We start from the raw sequence: 22,359 nt of genomic DNA on the forward strand, positions 1-22,359 counted from the left end.
GTTTTAGTAATGTTGAGCACTATTGAGCGATTATTAGGTATGGATTATAGCGAGCTATATAAAAGTTTAAAAGGCGATATAACTGCAGTGGACAAAAGGCGTAAATGATTTAAAAACATTATATATATTAAATATATTCCCCTAGCTACCATCAGAAACATGTCTTTTGTATAATGCTAGTTGTCTAAAATGTTCACTCAACATTTTCACTGCCCATGTTCTGTTTGCCTCATGACACGTTTCAATCGCACCTTCCTGTAAAAAGTTTCAGGCGAGCTGAACTATTTTAATTCTTTCTATTTCAAAAGCAGCTGATAAGGCAGGTCCATCTGAAGACGAGTTTAGTGTGCGACTCGCACCTGGAGCTGTTTGGACAGCGAGGTTCTGGAGCGTCACTCACTCCGTGGTACGTTTCTCTCCCTCCAGGACGCGCCGCGTACTTCTCGCAGGAGCCTCAGGACCAGATGGTGGTGAGCGGTCAGTCCGTGACGCTGCCCTGCGTCATCGTGGGATACCGCGGCATGGTGCAGTGGACCAAGGATGGGCTGGCGCTGGGAGGAGAGAGGGACCTGCCAGGTAAGCAACTTTAGTAAAAGCAGGAGAACAGTTAGGGAACAAAGTGTGATGGCACTTGAAGGAATTCAACAGGACAGAATTGTTTTCATTTCATTCTCCAACTGTTCTTCAAAAGATATTTATTTTAAAAAGTGCTTTCGATCTTCTGTGCTAAAAAGTTGCATGGTACTAGGTTTGTTACATGAATGCGTTTCCCTCTCCCTCTCTGTCCCCCCCTGCAGGCTGGACCCGGTACTCCATCATGGGAGCGCCCATGTCGGACGAGCACAGTCTGCTCATTGACTCTGCTGAGCTGACGGATGACGCTGTGTACGAGTGCCAGGCCACGCAGGCTGCCCTGCGCTCCCACAGAGCCAGGCTCACTGTGCTGGGTAAGGGAGCTGATACCCAGCACACTGCCATCGCAGGAGCATGGGAATGGGATTGGGGTGTGCTGAGCAATTACTTCAGGGCAAGGTTTATTGTTAATAGAATTTAATTACATTTGTTTTTTTTAGTTGTTTTGCCAGTTCTGTCGACAGTTTGTTTTACCTTTAAAAAAAAAAAAAAAAAAAGAAAAAAACCATGGAGGGCATGGCTAGTGAATAGCGCACAAAGGGTGTTGATGTCATATTGTCAGAGAGCTAATGAGGTCTTCCAGTCCAGCTAACCCACCCTTGTTGATCCCCAGTGCCCCCCGAGGACCCCACAGTGGACGACGGGCCGGTGGTGAGGCTGAAAGCACACGAGCCCTACAACCTAACCTGCAGAGCCTCGGGGGCGAAGCCAGCCGCGGAGATCACATGGTACCGGGAGGGGGAGCTGCAGGAGGCTGCGGTCTACTCCAAGGTAACAGTCCGGGCTTCCTCCTGGTCCAATATCCAGACACGCCTTCATTGGGAATGAGCTGGGGAGCACCAGTTAAATAAATCAACAGGGTAAAATAAATAAACCTGGCAGCCCATCAAATCAAATCTGAGAAATGTGCTTCTGGAACTTTTTATTTTGGACCTCGTCATTTATACATTTTATGAAGGAATACAAACGCGGCCGTCTCTGCGGCGGGATGCTTTGAGCTGTGAATGTTTGAATTTCCCGGCTGGCCCGCGTGATTAATCATGTAGTCTAATGCTGTGTGTTTTTTCTCTCCTCAGAGTCTGATGGAAGATGGTAAGCGGGAGCTGTCGTCCAGCATGCTCCTGGTCACTCCTGAGGATCAGGACACGGGTCGAGCGTTCACCTGCCACGTCAGCAACCCTGCCGCCCCTGCTGGCAAGCAAACCTCCGTCACACTCAACGTGCAGCGTGAGTACACAGCCTCGCTTCCCCTGAGTCCACAGCCTCGCTGCCCCTGAGTACACAGCCTCGCTGCCCCTGAGTCCTCCCCGCGCAGTGAGTGTGGAAGAGCTGGTGATACAGTTCAGTACACAGCCTCACTCCCCCTGGGTCCTCCCAGCGCAGTGAGTGTGGAAATGCTGGTGATGAACTGAAATTCAATAGGAAACAGGGCTTCTGGTGGTAATAGCCTAGAGTTTATTTAAACTTTAGCCATGTGGTAAACTTTTTACATTTTTCCCAACAAAAACCTGCAAATATGCATTAGGTTCTGATTCATTTTGTAAACGCCAATCTTGAAAAATTTAACGGTTCGTGTCAGATTATTAGTAACCCTGGATTACCTGGGGCTGGATTACTGTAATCCAAGATTACTGTTTATCCTGGGTCTGTGAAGCAAGCTCTCCCCAGTTTGAGCTCCTACAGAATTCCCAGCTTCCACGTCCGACATTGTAAATGGGCCGGTCTTTCTTTCCCGAGCCCAGTGTCCTGCTGATTTGGTTTTTGGTGACGAACTCCCTTCCCTTTTCCTTTCAGACCCCCCGACCGTCACTCTCTCTGTTGAGCCGCAGACCGTCCTGGAAGGAGCCAAGGTTCTCTTCGTCTGCTTTGCTTCGGCCAACCCGGAGATCACCGGCTACAGGTACCGCTCAGGACTGCCTGCCTTGTCACTGCTGGACAATGCAATGGGGCAAAGTAGAACAGAACAAATACAACACAAAACAAAACGCCTAAAAAAAGTCAGTGTTTTGGAACTAGCAGGCCGGTAGTGCACTTAGCAGCTACAAAGCAATATAACTGCTTCCCTGATTAGGAAAACAACATGCTCTTGCCACTGATCATGCTTACAGAGCTATACATTGTTTTGTTCCCCTGCTATTATGAAGGCATACACAGGTTTTCAGATCGACCCAATAAAGTAGTTTGCAAGATATCAGAGACTCAAGATTTTATAGAAGTGAATATCTAAGCAAACAACACCCCCCACCTCTCTCTCTCTCAGGTGGGCGAAAGGCGGCGTGCTCATCTCCGAGGCCAATGGAGACAGCCTGGAGGCCACGGTCGACCACACCTACTTCACCGACCCCGTGTCCTGCGAGGTGTCCAACTCCGTGGGCAGCACCAACGTCAGCACCCTGGTGGATGTGCAGTGTAAGCGCTTACTGCCTCTCGCTCTCCCGGGTTGTTCTCCAGTTTTTTGCATCACCTAGAATTTTGATCCCGGGTTGGACTCAGTTTTTTGCATTTGTCAAGATTGAACCAAAAGAACATTATTCAGCAGGTTTTGTTCGACTTTATGAAGCAAATGTGTTAATTCTACATAGAGGGTGATCGCTGCACGGGAACTTTGTCGGTCGCTGTTTCAGGGTAATTAAATAAAAAGAGGATCCTCCGGTTTGGGGTTTGGGGTTTGGGGTTTGGGGTTTGGGGTTCTTCAGTGTGTTTTTAACTCGGTTCTTTTATTTGCAGTCGGTCCGATGCTGATGTCTGAACCCAAGCCCCAGTCTGTGGATGTCGGAATGGACGCTGCCTTTACCTGCTCCTGGACAGGGAACCCACCTTTGACCTTAGCCTGGACCAAAGTGGGCTCAAACGTGGTAAGTGGACCAGCCCTTATTTTCAGCACGTATTCAAACAATCCCACAGGAACCATGAAGAGAGGTGAAATACCCAAAGTAAACCATGACGAATCTGCCAAAGCAGTTCTCTCCTGTCCGCTTGATTCTCATTTTATTCTCTTTTTAACTTGTTCTTACCTGTAAAGAATGTCCTCTTTGGCTCTTTTTTTCATTGCCTAAGTTTAGAACTTTTCTAGTTAACAACGAGTTCCTGTAATCTGAGGGAACTGAAAGCCACTTTTCAGAGCTTGGTTTTTAGGTTTCATGGCACAAAAGAGGAGACTTGGGGGTTTGTCTCCTGGTGGTGTCTTGGAACCAGGTTTCAAGCCAGCGTTCCTGATAAAGTGTCTTTGTGTTCCTTCAGCTTCAAAAAGGCAGCAATGATAACTGGCAAGCAGCCCCTTGTAGATCCAGAGAGCTTTACAGTAAATGCTTATCCCATAGGGGGTTCATCTCTCTGCTCTCCAGTGACATGACTGCTCTCCTCCTCCAGGTCCTCAGTAACGGGAACACTCTGCAGCTGAAGGCGGTCACCCAGGAGGATGCTGGGAGCTACGCCTGCAAAGCCATCGTGCCGCGCGTCGGAGTGGCTGAGCAGGAGGTCACTCTCACAGTGAACGGTGCGTCTGCAATGCACTTCCTCTCACTCTCTGTGTGCGTGTGCGTGTGTGTGCGCGTGTGTGAGCACTGAGGACTTCAAACAGGGAAGCATTCCAAAAGTAAAAGCACAATAAAGCATAGGCAAGCATTAGAAAGGTCTGGTAAAGCACAGGGAAGCATTGTAAAGCACAGAGAGGTCTGCTAAAGCATAGGGAAGCATTGTAAAGCACAGAGAGGTCTGGTAAAGCATAGGGAAGCATTGTAAAGCACAGAGGGGTATGGTAAAGCATGGGGAAGCATTGCAAAGCACAGAGAGGTCTGGTAAAGCATGGGGAAGCATTGTAAAGCACAGAGAGGTCTGATAAAGCATAGGGAAGCATTGCAAAGCACAGAGAGGTCTGGGAAAGCATATTTAAAAAAAGAAAAGAAATATTAAGAGCGAGGAGGCTATTGGTCCCGGGACAGCATCCAGACTTTAAGGCTTCCAATGGATAACCCGTTCCGTACAGCCTCATCCTCCATGGCCCACCCTGTCCTGAATCTGTCTCTGATCTCCTCTCATTTCTTTACCCCCCCTCTTTCTCTCCAGGCCCCCCACTGATCACAGCAGAGCCCCTCCAGCACTCAGCCAAGGGGGGCAATGCGAAGCTCGAGTGTTTCGTTGACAGCACGCCCCCGCCAGACAAGATTGTAAGTGTAGTCAAACTGGTATAGAAAAAGGTGAATGCAGAATCTGTATTTAATCCAACAAAACAAACACAAGTTTTGTGAATTGGGCTCAATGTATGTCCTCTGCCTGCCTTCACTCTCAGAATGTTAGGTGGTGTATTAGAAGCCAGGGCTGGAAATAAGACTCCCGTTGCACAGCAGTTTCATCCATTCCAGGTTTTAATAGGAGCCAGGACTGGATCAAACACTGCTATGCAGGGGGTCTCATTCCCATCCCTGAGAGCTCAGGCTTGCTGTATAATGTTTCTGCTGGTTTGGCTGACCATTCCCCCCCCCCCTCCTGTCCCTGCCCAGGTCTGGTCATTCGGTGAGACCACCTTGTCAGGAGGCAGCTCAGGTCGATTCACGGTCACCACCGCCTCGGTGGCCGGGGGAGTGATGTCATCGCTGGTCATCACAGAGACGACAGAGCATGACTTCAGCATTCGCTACAACTGCAGCGCGTGGAACCGCTTCGGAGAGGGAGTGGCCCTGCTAACACTCCAGGAGCAAGGTGGGAGGGGCTGCCCAGTCATTATTATTATATTCTGTCATGGGAGGGGGTTTCAGGGTTTGGGTTAGAGGGCCTCTGGATGTGCCTTCGTACACAAAAAAAGCTACAGTATTTTCAAAGCTTTTCTGCCATCTTTAATTTGTAAAACGATAGACAAACAGCTTTAGAGACCGACTGTATAGAGCTGTGTCTTTTTCTGATTCCGGGAAGGGATTTCAATCCAGTCCTTTGGTACAGTACAGTGCAATCTTCAGCCGATTCTTCATTGACTCCTATCCTCGATCTGTACTTTGTTTCCCTGCAGAAGTGCTCCCCCTAATGATCATAGTGGGTGCTGCAGTTGGGGGCGGAGCCATTCTCCTGGCCTGTATCCTTGTCATCATCCTGCTGCGCTGCAGGAACTCTTGGAAAGGTGAGGTCAAAGCTCCTATGCACGCACTGTAGCGATTACATTCTTAAATGAAGAAGCTTTGATCGTTTGTGCAGCAAAAGCAAAGATGGTCCCATTTGGGGATTTGGTCTACTCTCGTCGCATGCTTGTCAAATTAAATCAAAACCACGTCAGAAAGACGAATAACCACCTGGTGCAACGTTCTTGCTGTCAGTTTTCTCTTCTCCACAAAGAGAGCCACTGAGCTGCGGGGCAGCGACTGAGTTAGCATGCCAGTCCTGCTAGTGAACTCTCCCTCCTCCCTCCTCCCAGGCAAGAAGAGCACCCGCCTCTCCAAGAGTGACATCCGAGTGCAGATCGTGCACAGCGACCACAACGTGGCCCGGACCAATGAGGACGAAGAGGAGGACGTGAAGGAGACAATGGTAGGCCACCTTTTCTGAAATAATGGCACAATGAAAAATAGGCTGATTCAGTTGTGTGTGTAGATGAGCCTTGTGTCCACTGAGTTAACAATTCAAAAGTCATAGTGAGCTCAGTTGAAGGATGGGGGTTACAATCTTTTATCATTCATTGTATGTGTAATTGTGTATTGTCAAGTTGTAGGCTATACTCGCAGTCCTACAATGTCTTGGCATGTCGCCGTATCTTACCACACAGAGTTCACATAAACAGTTTTATCATTCTAAAAATAAGATGTGAAACACAAGGAGATGGGGGGCCGTTTCTGTCCACACGCCTCCTAGCGCATTGTGGAAGTGGGAATAGATGTTGTGAAGAGTGTCTATTACCATACGTCTAAATACAGGGCCATTCAGCAAGGTAACCCTCACGCACTCAACGAAAGGGTCTCCTGAAATGTGGTCTTAACACTGGATATGTGTGTCTTCAGGCTCCGAACAGTGAATCTCCAGGAACTTCCAGGACAGAGCACAGTGACCTGCTGGAGGAAGAGGAAGACGAGCGGGCAGAGCTGAAGGTAACCAGCAACCCCCTTACCGTTAAAACAGGACCGACTTTCTCATTTTTTAACATCAATGTGGAGTTTATAGAAGACTTTTAGTTGATACCCAAAATGTAAAATCACACTGCCAAGAAATAAAACATTTTCACTCTAGCTAAATAAGACAATTACCATGTATGACCCAAAATGATGTAATTACCTTTCATTTAAAAAAAAAAAAAAAAAAAATCCCAAACATACCTTTTAAAATGCATTGTAACACCAGTGAAACAGGGATGAGCTCCATTAAGACGATCCCCTAACCCTTCTCTCTCTGATTTTTTTTTTCCAGGATCCCACCAATGGGTACTACAACGTGCGCACCCACGAGGACCTTCACATCCGCAGCGGCTTTTCAGACTACCTCCCGAACCCCCGTCCCATCTACACCCCCTCCTCCCAGCAGGCCAGCCAGCCTCGCATCTACGACTACAGGCACCGCTACGGGACCGCCACTGGGGGGCGCACCCCCTACGAGCAGCAGTACCCCCAAGAGCCTGTGTACGGGGGCTCTGCCTATCTCCCGGCACCCTACGGGCGAGCTTTCACCAGCTACATGAAGCCAGCCACCTACGAGAAGGTGGACTCTTACGACCCCTGTGACCAGGCCAGCAAGGTGTCGAGCTCGTCGCGCTTCTCCTTCGCATCCTCGCAGCAGTCGGACTTCGGGCGGCCATCGCAGACGCGCATGCAGACGCACGTGTGACGCGGTGCCCTGGGGATCGGACACGCGGCCGCAAAATCAAGCGAGAACAATCATGCTTCCATCGCTGGAAGCTTCCGAGCGACTTAATTACTGTACCGAAGACATTGTTTTTAATTCCTTCACTCAAGGTGTGTGGAACTGTGTCAAGCAACAATCTCATTGACGTGTGTTTTAGTATCCACCTCAAGTCCTGGAAGATGCTTGCAAAGGGCATCTTTCAGGGATTGGTTTGGTTTCTGAAAAGTATACTTTGATGGACCTCTGCAGGTAACTGGAACTAACCCTCCCAGGATAATGTAATTTATCTGGGCTTCTTGTCCCATTGGTTATGGCCAATGATGAATTTAAAGACAATGTGTATATTGAAGGAGAAGCTTCCTAAAGCTTTATTAAGTACAGTATTCAAGACACTGCTTTTACCTGAAAGTCCAACTGGTCCAAAACTCAACATAAGGAAAAGATGTTGATTTACATCACAGCTCTGATTCTGACCTCTTCAGTTCCTTCATGAAGCTCATCCTACAGGCAGGTTCCACTAAGGGATTGCCAGTACAGTATATCCAGAAGGGGAAACGTAGATCTTGCAAGGATCTCCAAGCTGTCTGTGTGGAGATGTGGAAGGGAAGCATGTGGGTGAAAAAATTATACCCGACTGCTGCAACGTACAAGAAACCGCACAGTCACGCTAATACCCAAGAGAACTGGTAGCATTTTATAATAGAGCCGGTCCATCACAGCGCAGCGACTCAGACTCTGGGAGTCTCCCAGTTAACAGGTGGGTTCGTTTTGATCAATGCCAGGAACGAATGGGCTGCTTCTGATGGATGTAGCTTTGTGTCAGCATTGTTTTCACAAGACCAGTATTTCTAATAGAAAACGTGGAACCGATTTATTTTGTGGAATACCATATGATAAAGCCACCCGTGGTCAGGTTGACAGTAAATTATATTTAAGTTTGATGTTTCTATCTCCGTGACTTTAGGAACTAAGTATAAAAAACAATGATCTATACATGCTTGTCTTATTTTAATTCAATTTTATATTTCATATAACCCTTAAATGTACACTGCTAGCTCCTCTGATGTAAAATATCTTTATAAAAGGAAATTGGGGTTTGGGTGCACAACAATCAAACTATTTATATGCATTAAGAACTTTATTTGCAAAACTATTGTTGCTTGTAACTCTGTACACATACAGTATTTATATTGAAATAAAACATCTGCAATAAAATGTTGTATTTGTGTGAGAAAGTAAAAGAATGGGAAAACATTTTCTTTTGTAAGATACAACCCTAACCCTTCTCTAATAGTGTACTTCCATAGATAGTGCAACAAGACAGACATGTTAAGTGCATTGTACTGATGTGTCAGCACATCTGCATTTACAAAGTCACTACTGAAAATAGTCATTAGAGACACAAAGTGTTACCCCCCCAAAAAAAATATATATATATACCTCTGTGGAGCAAACCTGCCTACAGTGATGCAAACAAACATCCATCATTATAAACAACTAGAAAGGTGCAACAGCAGTAAACTACAGAAGAATTTATTATAAAAAACAAAAGAACCCAACATGGTATTATTATACAACACTTTAAAACGCTTCACTTGAACAGGTCCTGCATTAAATCTAAGTGATGGCAGTTCCATAGCCATTACATAATAGAGCTATGGCGCTGCCATAAAGATTGAATTCAGACCAAGGATAAAAATAATGTAAAAGATAGAAATCCGTGCCCTGCAATGGACCAATCCAAGCTCTGTTTCATTAAAATTATTTCCAGTCTCAATATGTATTTACACTCAAAGTGTCTCTTGCAGAGATATTGGGGATCTGTACATTCACTTGAGACAGAGAAGCAATACAGCTAGTGACATTCTGAAGGGCTTCTTTCAGTGTAGCCCGTTTCAGTGAAAGATCCAGATTTAAAGAGAATGGATTCAGCAGGTCCATCCAGCTTCACCCACGGTCCTTCTACTCTCACACCGACAATACTATACAGAAACAACGGACAGAGCTTTGGAAAAACGCCCCCTGGAATATCTGATCATTGGAGATGGACTGTTTATAAGATGAAGCCTAAAATGAATGGGGAGTAGATATCAAAATAAAACTATTAAAAGCATCAGTAGGGTGCAAGGTCATGGTAGGCTGCCTCAACATGATCAGTGTGCAAGGGATTCAAAACCACTCTCCGTGATCAGTCCATTTCCATGAGTTTCTCCGTGTGTGTCCGGCTCCTCCGTGGTTTGCTCGGCTCAGATGCCGGTTTGCTCTTTGATCCAGCCCCGCAGCTTGGTGACACGGCTGTAGACCCCCGGCTTGTTCCTCCGGGCACAGCCATCTCCCCAGCTCACGATCCCAGACTGGAACCACCTCCCGCTGCTCTCCTGACAGACCAGCGGACCGCCAGAGTCTCCCTGCAGCAGCGAGAGAAAGAGAGAGAGATGAGACACAGCACAGTTCACAGGATTTCAATTGCTATTGCATATCGGAGTCTTTATCTGAAGACAAGTCAGCAGGCGTGCTTTATTACAGCTTGAGATTGAGACCAAGTTAGAAAATATTATGAGAACTACGTGCAACTTAAACACTGCCACTCTGCAAGCAACGCCCCAAACCAGCAGGCATCTCGCGGGCAGTGGCTTGTTTCACTGTTCTTAGTTACTTGTTAAAAAGCCGGCAGGGTTTAGTGTTCAACGCATTTGGTTTATCTCAAATAAAAACCATTGGAACATCTGAACCCATTGAGAATATCATGCTGGGTTTCCCCCACCCCTCCCCACTGCTGGTTCCCAGGCCCTACCTGGCAGGCGTCGACCCCCCCTGTGAGATAGCCGCTGCACAGCATCCTGGATGTGACCTCCCCTGACATCACGGTGTCACACACCGTGTCGTTGATGATCTTCACCTCCGCTTTCTGCAGGATGTTAGCAAGAGGCCCTGCGGATGAGAGACGAGGGGGTCAGACACTGTAATGGAGGGACACGCCCACAGCCTCTTCACAAAGAGGTCTTATCATTGCCGATCATCACGGACAATAGAATAGAGCGGTACAAACCCATGATTCGGATCAAGCGTCCCACAGGTGAGGCTCGCTGGTATTGAAACAAGTGAACAAGCAGCTGCCTGGGTTTGTGCGGATCACTGTTCTCCATGGAGTCTAAGAAGAGCAACGATCACCACAAACTCAAGCAGCATTGATTTTTTCACTCAATGGTAAAAATCACCCTGATCGAGACCAATGACCCTCGCCCGATTGCCAGCCCGATTCTCTACGGAGAGCTCGATGTGAATAATCGGTTTGTGTAGCTCTACAACAACGATGAATGAATGAACGATTCATTAATGAGCAAATGGATGATTAATTAAATGAGCGAACGGATGCCCACCGGACTCTGCGAGTGCCCCCCAGCCAGTCACAAAGCAGCTCTTGCCAGCGGGGAAGGTGTGCGTGGCGTCGGGCAGGCAGAGCGGGTAGACGGTGCTGCTGAACTCCAGGGGCTCGCTGAGCTCCAGCACAGCCACGTCGTTGTCGAAGGTGAAGGCGTTGTAGCCGGGGTGCACGGTGATGCTCTTCAGCTTGCGGCTCTCAGCGCTGCTGTAGTCGAGCTGCGTGTGGAGCCCGCTGTACGTCAGCCAGCTTCCGGGACTGCGATACCTGAGACAGGAGGGGAGGAGTTAATAACGGGACCAGACAGGAGGGGAGGAGTTACACAGGGAGGGGGAGGGGCATTGCACACAACAGGAAGTAAAACCTCATTAAAAATACCCACTCTGCCAAAGTTTAGAGCTGCAGAGACATAAAATTTAGATTTGCCCGATTAATTGTTCAGGGGTTGTGATCACTATTAGGAAATACTAAAACCATTAAAAGAAACACATTATACATAAAAAAAAAGCTTGATTAGCCGCTTGACCCCCATTTAATATGAAGCGCCTCCAGGGTTCAGGCGGACTCACTGGGGGTTGTTGACGGGGAAGCAGTGCGCTGCAGAGAGCAGCCAGCGCTCCGAGATGATAGAGGCTCCGCAGGTGTGTCCAGAGGTCTTGAAGTGGAGGCTGACCTGCCACGGCCACTCCCCGATATCCGCGTTCGTCCCGCCCACGATGCGGTTGTGCTTGTAGGGTCGCTTCCCGCAGTCTGACCCAAGAGAAGAGGGGGCTCTTATTCACATCATTTCAAAAGGAACGGTAGAACAGTTTACCACAGCAATTCCCCCACGGTCACACCATGCACTTACCATAGCCTACCCTGGTTTGCCAGGTCTAAAAATATGCTTTACCTTGCTATTCTTGGTAATGCTTACCTAAGCTTTACCATGCTTTCACTGTGCTTGATTAAACTGCTGTGCTTTTAAATGTAGGAGATTGTTAAAAGGGTAATGAAGAAATGATAACCCATGCTGCCCTTTAAAACATAACCATGTGCTACTAACAAAACATATAGGAGAGGCTGCCAACAGGGCACCGGGGAGATGATCAGTGGGCGTTTATTAAGGCTCGCAATGCCAAACCCATTGGGATCAATAACCCATTCCCTGCTGCATCTCTACACTCACTGCAGTCCTGTTCATCAGACCCGTCGTCACAGTCCGGGCTGTCATCACACTCCGGGTTCGATTTGCTCACACACGCGCCGTTCTTGCACTTGTAGGTGAAGTCAGTGCAAGTCACCGTCAGGTTCCCTGAAGAACAAGGACAGGAGAAACTGCTGGGGTTAGAAATAGAGCCGCTGTCGACACACATGCACGGAGGTGAAGAGATCCAGATCTGCAAGAGACTCCCAAAGACTGAGCAGCAAAAACATATTTACAGAAAGGAGTGCCAGACTATAAAAAACAAAACACACACTCATTCAGCATTCCACCCATTACCCGTTGCATCATCATCACAGCTGTATGTGATCCTTGACGCAGGGATTACTTGTGTTTTTTTTTCCTCTTGATAATGCTGCCACCTAGTGGAACAGAAATGATAATACAAGACAGCAGTGAAAAATCAACTGCGTGCTAAAAGCTCTTAAACCATGAACGCAGACGATCCTGGCTCTCTTGCTCGGTCACACACATACGCACGGAAGCCTCACCTTGTTTGCTGCACGAGGCCTCGTCACTGCTGTCGGTGCAGTCCTGGGTTCCATCGCACACTTTGTCCTTGTCGATGCACAGTCCGTTCTCACACTTCCACTGGTCTGTACCACAGCCTTCGAAACACACAGAGGACAGAGTGAGCCAGGCAGGGACCCCAAGAAAGTTGAGTGTACTTTCTCTTGCACTCTTTGTAGAGCAGGTCTAGCCCAGCGAAGAGCACTCAATTAGGAGGGGAAGCTCAGAACTGCGCTCAGGCGTGCCAGCGCTTTGTCTTGGATGATTTCTCATGCTGGGTTTGCAATACTAAAAACACCCCTAAGAGAGCTCAGGATGAAAGGAAGATCTCCCACTTACTGCAGGACTTCTCATCGCTGCCGTCCCCACAGTCGTTGACCCGATCGCACACCCAGTACTTGGGTTTGCACAGACCGTTGTCACATTTGAACTGATCGTCCCCGCACTCTGCAGGACAGGGAAGGGGGAACAGCGTTACTCAAGTGGATCCTGGGGAATTAAGTCAGCTTAGAAACTGTTTATTCATTTGACTTGGTCAGCACAAAGTGGGCTATAAAAAAATCACTAATTTTCTTTGTACATTTTTTAACTGCAGACAAGGAATTGAGTGGTTGTTGTTCAAATGGTTTCTTCTTCAAAATGCACCTGAGAGCGACTCAAGCATCACGAAGAGGAAACTGAGGATTTTGGATGACCAGACACAACCTGTTTCGTGCACCTCATTGCAAAAAAAAAAAAAGAGTTTGCATCATTGTTATATGCGGGACACACAGGTGCCCCTTGTACCTTAAAAGGTAACAGTTTATTTGACAGTATTTTGTGGCACTCACTGCAGTCCACTTCGTCACTCATGTCCCCGCAGTCATTCCAGCCATCGCAGCGCAGCGTTGGTTTAATACAGAGCCCAGTGTTGCAGGCAAACTGACCGGGGCAGGCTGTGTGACACAGAGGAAGAGAATCGGAAATCAGAAAACATCATGCAATATACAGCACTCCCTCCATTTCACCATCCAACTGACTGGGCGCTTAACCCCTAACTTCAGTCTCTAAAAGGTGCACAGCTTGACCTATGTCAGCGATCATTAGAAACTGGCTCACCCTTACACTGTAACAGAATGGTTATTAGTCTGGGAGACTGGCACACTCACGGTTCCGTGGGTCGTAGGCATTGTAAACCGCCAGGAAGCCCTTATCGGTGAAGGACTCGTCCGAGTGGAACTTCACCACCATGGTGTTATTGGTGCTGGCCAGAGCCAGGAGAGCGCGTTCACCACAGTACCTGATCAGGAGAGGAACAAACCAAGCACTTGAGCAACACTGGGGCTACAAATATCAATCTTTATTTTATAAATTTTACATCAACTAGAGTGTGAAGTAGAGGGAGAAACAACAATACAGAAATGTACTTTCAAGCCTTGGTTTGTTACACAGGGAAACACACACACACACACACACACACACACACACACACACACACACACGCTAACGCAGGATTACTTCTGGGAATTGATCTCCACGTAGTCTTTTCCACAATCACTTATGTCAACGTTGGGCTCCTTCACACGAAACATGGTGAACTTGAGACGGATTTTCATGCCCTCTGGTACCTGTACAGAAGCAGCAATAACAGTCAGGAGACAGTCAGTCACGTCTGTGCACTCTGAGACAGTGATTTAATAAGGAGACAGCAAAGAAGCATTCGGCTCTAAAACTCATCCTCATGTACAAAATCATGTAACAAATGCAGATATGTTCTTGACACCAGCTCCCAAGATACAGCCTTCAGTCATAAGCCACAACCCCTGAATAAGTTGGTCATCATAACCTCAATTTATATCAATTCCTCTGTTGGACAGACGCAGACAGACGACCAACATACCACTATTCTCAATACCTAAAGAATACAGCACACACTTATGAAATAACAGCACACTTCAGGGTGATGAAAAGTAGGGTCCAGTATCAGCCCTCGTAGGGGGAAGCCTGCAGATTTTGGATCATATCTGATCACCCTGGAGTTTGTTCTTGCGCTTATAAACTTGTTACCTTGATGGTCCAGTTGCAGTCCAGGTTGGGAGGGTAGAAGCTGGGGTAGTGTGGACTGCTGAAGTTCCCACTCTGACCAGTCAACACCTGATCACAAGCTGCAATTGGAGGAAACCGAAAAACAGGGGAGGAGGAGTTAGGGTTGACCAGTACCACGCAATTAAACCAGGCATCTGAAAACTACTCACAGCCCACCCTTCTATTGTAGGAGAAAACCAACAAAATGAAACAAGGAAAAACAAAATCAGCTAACAAAAGGGAGAAATTCACAAGCAAGGAGTTGAAACGCGGTTGAAGACGGTGGTGATTTGGAAAGGTTACTGCAGCGAGACACTGACCTGTGTTCCTGGGGATCTCAATGTACTCCGCACTGAAGCCTGGGTGCTGGGAGCTGCTGTCTGAAATGAAGCTGACCAGCATGACGTTCCCCGATGACACCACCTCCAGGTTATTGGTAGGCGGGCGATTCCCACACTGCCTGCGAGGAGGAGGAGGTGATCATCATAGCCAGCAGGTTACATTGATACAAGCAGAGATCTACTGAAACTCAGGGCACAGTTTGTTGAGCCAACAATCACATCTCCCAGAATACAAGCTCTTCACCCATTCAGTGCCATTTGAGGACAGGCTACTTCGTCATGGTGTCACCATGTAATTACATCAGAGAGCAAGATGCTGTGCATTCAACTGCACAGTAGTTACAAAGAACCATAGCACCAGTGCAGGAACCATTGGTAATTACCCAGTTATTAAAAACAGCAACAGTAATCTCAGCACATTTAAAAAAGAGATCTAAGAGTATTAAAATTCCTCAGCCTGTAAGGAGGCAGGGAGAGGAGCTGAGCACTCACTGAGTCAGCTGGTGCTTCTCCTCCGGGCTCAGAGAGTCATAGATGGAGACAAAGTCGTCGGCGCAGTTGTCCTCCACGTCGAAGTCGGGGAAGAACAGCTGGATGGCTTTGCCCTTGGAGGCGCGGATCTGCCACTGGCAGTGGGGCTTGTTGGGGTAACCGGGCGAGGGGTAGCCGGGCGAGGTGAAGCTCTGTTTGGAGCCGGTCGCCCGCAGCGAGTACAAACAGGAGTCGGGAGTGTTTGTCATCCTGGGGTCGGTAACTGAAAACAATCAAGAGTCAGGGCGGCAAGCAGACAGGCAGCCGGTGATGCAGCAGAGCCAGCAATGAGGGGCAGTACTCACGCGACGCGGTGATGGAGCGCACGGTGAAGCTGAGCCCCGATCTCATGCCTCCCTGCCTGATCAGGGTCCTCAGCAGCCCGGTCACCCGACTGTCTGTGAACTTGGACAGGGCCTCGGAGTCCGAGCTGGGGATATCGAAGCGCGTCCAGTGATACGCGACCACGCTGCCTTCGCTGAGAACACAATGCAAGACACATTCACACACAGACAGCGGCCAGGCACAGGCTCTGAAGAGGATGATCAGCTGACACCTCAGGGTAACAGAGCAAGACAGAGATGCAATGGGCTGGTGGGGCAATACTGGGAAGCAGCTTTCTGTCTGCATTGCAAACTGTCAATGTGTGTTCTCACACGGACCTCCTGACTGTGGCTCACCTCCCCTCAATGCGCAGAAGCAGGAGATTTTGTTCCCTTTACAGTCACCCCCCCATTGCAGTTTAACGGACATGCGGTTAGCACGGGCGATAGCAATGAAGCTTTCACTCCTCACCTGTATCCAGTAATGACTGACGTGTTGTAATACTTAAAGAGCGCAGCGTCTTTAGAGTACGTGTCTCGTAGCTGGGAAAACAAACACAAAAAACAGGAACTTCATTTTACAAAGAGGTACGGGCCTTTGTTAATCACTGTCACTGCCATCAGTCTGAAATGGATTTGAAAAATCAGTTTCCATCTGCAGCAGAACAAGCAAGATCACACTACAGTGAATTGAGACTCAGGTCAGCAAGCATGTCCTAGAATAGAAGAGCACACCTGAACACACAAGCCTTTACTTCTCTTAACTGCACCAATACTCATCAGCCCTACTGGGGAAACAGACGAGAGAGATATTGGACAGAATATATAATTCAATGATAAACGTGTTGACGAGTCTCTTCATCAGTGCTGCTGAGGTCACACTAGAAGCAGCCCAATACAGTGAATGTTGATGGCTGTGGAAGCTGTTCTCACCAGGTCCTGCAGATCCCTGCTCAGCTCTCTGAAGCCCTGTGTTCTGGGGCTCCCCAGGCTGTCTGTGTATTCGACATCGTCGAGGACCAGGTGCCCGCTGTACACCCGCACCTGATCAGAAGGAAAAGGGCTACCCTTGGTGGGGCCGACTTGAGGATTCCCTCTTCCTTCACTGGGCCTGACTGCAGTAAAAAGAGAGAGCATTACAGCAGGGACCCAGCAGCTTCAGAACAATAACAACATGATCCCAATATTAAAATCAGTATTTAGTTTAGTCTTGATTATTTCAAAGCTTGCTGTGGCCCGCGCGCAAGCCCTTAAACACGAATGCGGTCCGGTGGGACCCCACGGATCACGATCGTCTCACTTCCCTTCGTACCTGCGAAGTACCAGATCAAGAAAGCCGCTACTCCAGCCAGGACGAGGAAGCAGAGGATCACCAGCATGGCGAGCAACAGAGAGTGTGTCTTCCGGGACGTCATCTTGTCTTTCTCCGTCAGGAAAGTGACTCTCTCATGCCTCCCGTTCCTGTCCTGCTTATTAAGAATAAAATACAACTGAGAACAGAAAAGGAAAAGACAACACTGAATAAGAGCACATATAACAACTAGCAATCAATGGTTTGTTGTACTAGCTACACAGTTCAGTTAGTCACGCGACGCTACGCATGACAGAACGATAAGGTCTGTCAGTCAGGAGCAGGACTCGTTGTGAAATTGATCTCATGAGAATGCCCCCTGCCAAGGACTGCACAGTCTCTGTCATGGGTAGTGTTGCGTGATACACAGCCGTTACAGATTCTGTCAAGACCCTACAGCAGAGAATGAACCAGATGCCAACAGGACTAAAAAGACAAAGTGTTTTTTGGTTTGAAGAAGAAACTTGGAAAACCCCCCACGCACTGTGTGCCGTCTCCAACAGCCTGCTGATGAATGACTAACTCGTCACCCCCGCTCGCTGGATTGGAGTCCTGTGACTCACACTGCAGAGCATAACCTGAAACCTAGACCGAGCTGTGTCACTGCGGATCACTGCCACCCCCCACCCCACAGAGGTGAAAAACAAAGAGCCCTCACCAGTCTTACAGAACAGAGATCTTTCCCAAAGCCTGGCACTCAATTTCACTGTAGTTTATGGTGTTCTGTTGGTTTCATTCATTTTACATCCCACCCCCTCTTAGATTTAGCAACATGTTTTTTTAAGATCATGAAATTTTTTGTTTATCGGTCAAAAATAATCACCCCCCCAAAACCATTATATATTACTGACAAAAACTACATCAATAACATGCATCTTCCACCACAGGAAGTACGATGTGACAGTCATAGCCATCAGTATGACAGACAGTTGGATGAGTGTACAGAGAGACACCCTCAGAACCTGCTACTCTCAAAAGCGTGTGTTGAGGTTTCAGGATAATTGAACAAGCAAGTTCCAGGTCAAGTCAATCAACCCCAACGAGAGGAAGCAGCAGCTGGTTTAGGAACAAGGACATGTAGAAAACAACAGCAAGACAAACACATGTAATAAAACATATTGCACAATAGCTTTTACACCCTACAGGTCTGGGGGGATAACGCTTGTACAATAACTTAGCGTTCAAATAAAACACAAAAAAAAAAAAAGGAGAGAACACAAGACAACTTTTCTTCAGTGTGCTAGACCTTACAGAGTCTACCCGAAACTGTGGATTTCAATTCTAGCAGAACAAAAATGACTAAGCAGGGAGGGGATGTGAGCAAGTTTCAACTCGAAAACAGAGCTCGACTGAAGAAATCAACAGACTGCATTACAACAGGAGATTAGGCCGTATGACTCTTAAATACACATCGCTGCAAGCCAGAATACTGGATAAATGGGTTCCAAAAACCACAATAAGAAACTAAAAGAAGAAACCATGTGGGCTGGACAAAGACCTTCAAACACCACAGGTTATTACACCAAGATTTGGTTACATTTTACCTAGGTATTATTAAACTGGTTACCCACACACCAAGATCCTAGTGTATCTTGAAATAATTTGTGCCAGCTTTCCTGTTTGGGTCTGCAAAGTAACTAAAAGCCCCTGCCTACCTGAACCAGCTTTTCACAAATAGCCAGTACACCAGCGTTCTGGTAGATAGAATGAAGAACTTTGAAATCAATTCTGAAACGCACAGGAAGGCAGTGCAAACACAAGAGTGCAGGGATTCAAATCAGACTCCTATCGCACATCAGCGTCAATCACTCCAGGTTTTACTATGAGCTTGATTAGCCACAGTGTCTAGGTAACACACTCACGTGGTATTAAACTCATAGTGAAACCAGGAATGGCTCAAACTGCTTATTTCCATCTCTGGAGCAATACGTTGAAAGCGACGAGCATGAATGAGTACTCAAAGGTTCTTAATGTCAGGTGATCCGAGATTAGTGCTAATCTGGGGCTGTGAAACCAGCCGCTAGGGAGTTTCAGGGGAGTGAAACCAAGGACTGCAGCATTAGCAGAGTGTGAAAGAGAGAGACAGAGAGAGTGAGACTGCTTTACTTTACCAGAGCTGTTATACATTGTTATTAACTGAGCCACAGTATATCGTGAAAATATTGCACTGGTGAAGATTTGTCATTACCAATGCACAAAGGAAGTTGTGTACACTCAGCATCATCCAGGACTCTTATGGGGAATTTCTAGTAATCTGAGATGGTCGTAGCGTCCGGGGTCAGGTACAGGTAATAAAGCACTAGCATTGGCGCTGCCACCCAGATATTTATCACCTCCCTTTCTTCTGTAGAAGCAGGACATGACTGCAGCGCGGGAGAGGACAGCGGCTTTATTTAACAATAAACAATGTGAAAAGCAGACAGAAAAAAGAAAGAGATGGAAATACTAACCGGGCAGCAAAGTTCCTGGAAATTCAAACATTGTCAATCCTTGTGCTATTATAACTTATTTTCAAAACAGGCAGGTCCCAGTCTGGAACTACTGATTCAGTGCCGGGAACAGAAATAAATACATCAGCAGTAAAGACTATTAAACTTTAACTTCACTGGCAGCTAACCTCCCTGCGTTAGCCGGGCTGTTAATAAGGGATCTGCTACCTGTTAAACGAGGCTTTATGAAAAGCTGGCTCTATCCTTCACAATCTCACCCCCTGGAGCAATGCTGTGCTGCTGACTGAACCCAGGTTAAACAAGCAGACCAACACGTACAGAGTTCAAACTTTTGATTCAACTGGAAGTCGTGTGTGCGTGTGCGTGGGTTCTCAGACCACACCCCAGGCTGTGTTGGTACGAACTCTTTAAACAAAGTTTCCTCTACATATTGGCAAGACTCTTTTCTTTAAGTACAGAAAGGTTGGATTTCAAAGAAGTGTTCTGGAATGTCATTGGAACGATTACATGAATTCCATACAAAAACGCATGCCATTCCAAGAGAACAGAAGTTCAAGCTTTGTGATTCGGGCTCTTAGAAAAGCACTTTGTAAACACCACTGAATACTAGAATAACCCGAGTCTATTGTTACAAAATGATAACCCTTTGGAACAAACAAAAGAGATAAGAAAAAACTCAGCTGTCCGTATCAATCCAGCGCAACAAACACACCAGCGCGCTACCCAACTTCTCTCCCCCGCAACACAACTCCGGAAACGCAAATGCAGTTTTAAAATAAAGGGTGCGTTCGCGGAGATCATTCTGCGCAGATTCTGACCAACTTAGCCAATGATCTGCGCAGAATGATCTCCGTGAAGGCACCACGCAGTCACCAACTTCGAAACACATCTGCAATAAACAAGACAGCAGTCGCTTCAAGAACCCGGAGAGAGTCGGGCGAGTGTCTCCTACCTGCGTCTCACAGCGGGCTTTTCACTGAGACGGCGAAATATGTCTACTGTCTTTAGTTCCCCGACAAACAAGATAGCTTGTCAAGTGTGAAGACAGAGTGTGGCAACACACCAGCGATTCATATGAACCTGTGCATTTATCATTGGCACAAGAGACAGGAGGGCCAAGGGGACACTGCCCACGCACTTAAACAGAGGGGGGCTGCCTATATACAATACTTTTACCTTGAATCTCAGCGTTACAGCTTCTACAGAGGAACATCGCAGCTTTTAACAAATCCTACGGGAAAGAATGAGCGCAGAGAAGCAGGGTTCATGTGTGGTAGCCAGTGCTGCTGCATTCCTCATCTTGTAACACCACGGAAGTGTTGAAACATTTGTTACCATTTCATGTTGTGTGTGTCCGAAGCAGCAAATAACTGTAGAACTTAAAATCTAGCTCCATTGGCTATGAAGCTAAACCAATACTTTGTAGCCAGTATCAATATATTTATTATTTCTCAATGTAAATGCTCTACATGCTCATTTTCTTTTTTTTTTTTACAAAGAAACACTTCATTGATTTTGCGGTAAATTAAACGATGTTTTTGGGACACCACTCGCTACCCAGCACTCAGATAACAAGCGCATTATTATTAGTAGTCTGAGTGTAGTCGTATTGTTGTTGCAAACTGTAAATAACCAGTAGACTATAAATACAGAACCTGCTTCAATATGTCACGTAGTTGTTAAATTGGATGACTTGATGTATATAAACACTTCACCCCAAGGCTAATGAGATGTAATCCATTGTGATGGAGAGCGTCGTGCCAGGGCAGCTCTCGTGTAAAATGGTTGGTTTACTTCAGACTGACCTCAGGCTGTCGTGACGATGAAGAAAAACAAGACCAGCAACCCCGGACAGATACTGGTTTTTTTTTTTTTGTACCAAATCAATAAGTAAATAAAACCTTACCTCCGAGTGATATTTGACCACCGACCCCATCTTTTCTTCAGTAAAAAAAAAAAAAAAAGTTTTGTTACCAGATTTTAACCAAGTTTAAAATCCCTTAATTTAATTTATTATTTTTTTTGAAGTACACCTGCTTCAAAAAACCCTACACCTACACCTTCTCGGGCAGGTGTTACTCTTGGTATTTACCAAATAAAAATACACTCAGTGTTGTTGAGGCTTAAAATGCTTCCTTTTTTCCTTCTTTTGTCTTTTAGTTCTTGTTGAAAAGCGCGTTGTCTCTAAAACTACAATCCCCAAAGAACAAACAATTTGCTGTTCTTTTTTGTTGGCTTCTGGAGTCGGTGTCGTGGGCAGCTGCCGTCCTACTTAAACAGTGTTCTGACAACCGAAACTTGAGGTGTAACTTTACTTTCTCTCTCCTCGCCAAAATCTCAGTAATGTCGTTTCCGCTTCCCCCAGGTGTATTATGGGTGTGGTTAGGTTACACGATTTAGTTTTTTTGGGGGTGGTGGAGGTGGGGGGTACCTCTTAAAGGACCAGGGGTTTTATTTTGCATTGTTATTCTCTCTCTCTCTCTCTCTCTCTCTCTCTCTCTCTCTCTCTCTCTCTCTCTCTCTCTCTCTCTCTCTCTCTCTCTCTCTCTCTCTCTCACCCAGACAGATGATGCAACGCAGCACTGTGTGAGTTAATAAGATAACGATGATGTCATTTTAAGAAGTGATTTTCCTGGCCGCTTCCAAACGCACACACACACAAACTGGACTGTCAACAGAGTGAATAGGACATACAGAACATACAGACTGGTTTGAAATCGACCTCCTCAGAAGGATTCCGCTGACCCGATTAGA

The 22,359-nt window shown here is 46.8% G+C and overlaps 2 protein-coding genes across 3 annotated transcripts; one reads left to right on the forward strand and one right to left on the reverse strand.

The window, feature by feature from the left end:
* Window positions 1-302: 302 nt before the first annotated feature.
* On the forward strand, window positions 303-8,881 carry LOC121298555 (kin of IRRE-like protein 1; the record flags this gene model as incomplete). Its single annotated transcript, XM_041225681.1, has 14 exons — window positions 303-576; window positions 798-947; window positions 1,247-1,404; window positions 1,710-1,860; window positions 2,428-2,533; window positions 2,894-3,042; window positions 3,361-3,488; window positions 4,003-4,129; window positions 4,699-4,799; window positions 5,133-5,331; window positions 5,636-5,743; window positions 6,035-6,147; window positions 6,615-6,701; window positions 7,018-8,881. Coding segments are annotated over 14 exons (2,265 nt in total), but the record flags the coding sequence as incomplete, so codon positions are not given.
* An 85-nt stretch (window positions 8,882-8,966) lies between these two features.
* zmp:0000001114 (suppressor of tumorigenicity 14 protein homolog) lies at window positions 8,967-21,944 on the reverse strand. Of its 2 annotated transcripts, none has more exons than XM_041226304.1 (19): window positions 21,698-21,944; window positions 21,512-21,546; window positions 17,117-17,270; window positions 16,738-16,919; window positions 16,277-16,347; window positions 15,787-15,959; window positions 15,443-15,704; window positions 14,930-15,069; window positions 14,592-14,689; window positions 14,043-14,152; window positions 13,694-13,824; window positions 13,376-13,480; window positions 12,885-12,992; window positions 12,527-12,643; window positions 12,000-12,125; window positions 11,401-11,581; window positions 10,830-11,098; window positions 10,244-10,380; window positions 8,967-9,857 (listed from the first exon to the last, which is right to left on the reverse strand). In XM_041226304.1, the coding sequence occupies exons 2-19, from the start codon at window positions 21,539-21,541 to the stop codon at window positions 9,696-9,698; spliced, it is 2,556 nt and encodes an 851-aa protein (XP_041082238.1). In that variant the 5' UTR covers window positions 21,542-21,546; window positions 21,698-21,944; the 3' UTR covers window positions 8,967-9,695. The 2 variants fall into 2 exon arrangements, with proteins under 2 accessions (XP_041082238.1, XP_041082237.1); XM_041226303.1 differs by having other exon boundaries at window positions 17,117-17,294.
* Between the last annotated feature and the right edge of the window lie 415 nt (window positions 21,945-22,359).

Source organism: Polyodon spathula, chromosome 24, assembly GCF_017654505.1.
Source record: "Polyodon spathula isolate WHYD16114869_AA chromosome 24, ASM1765450v1, whole genome shotgun sequence".
NCBI lineage: Eukaryota > Metazoa > Chordata > Actinopteri > Acipenseriformes > Polyodontidae > Polyodon > Polyodon spathula.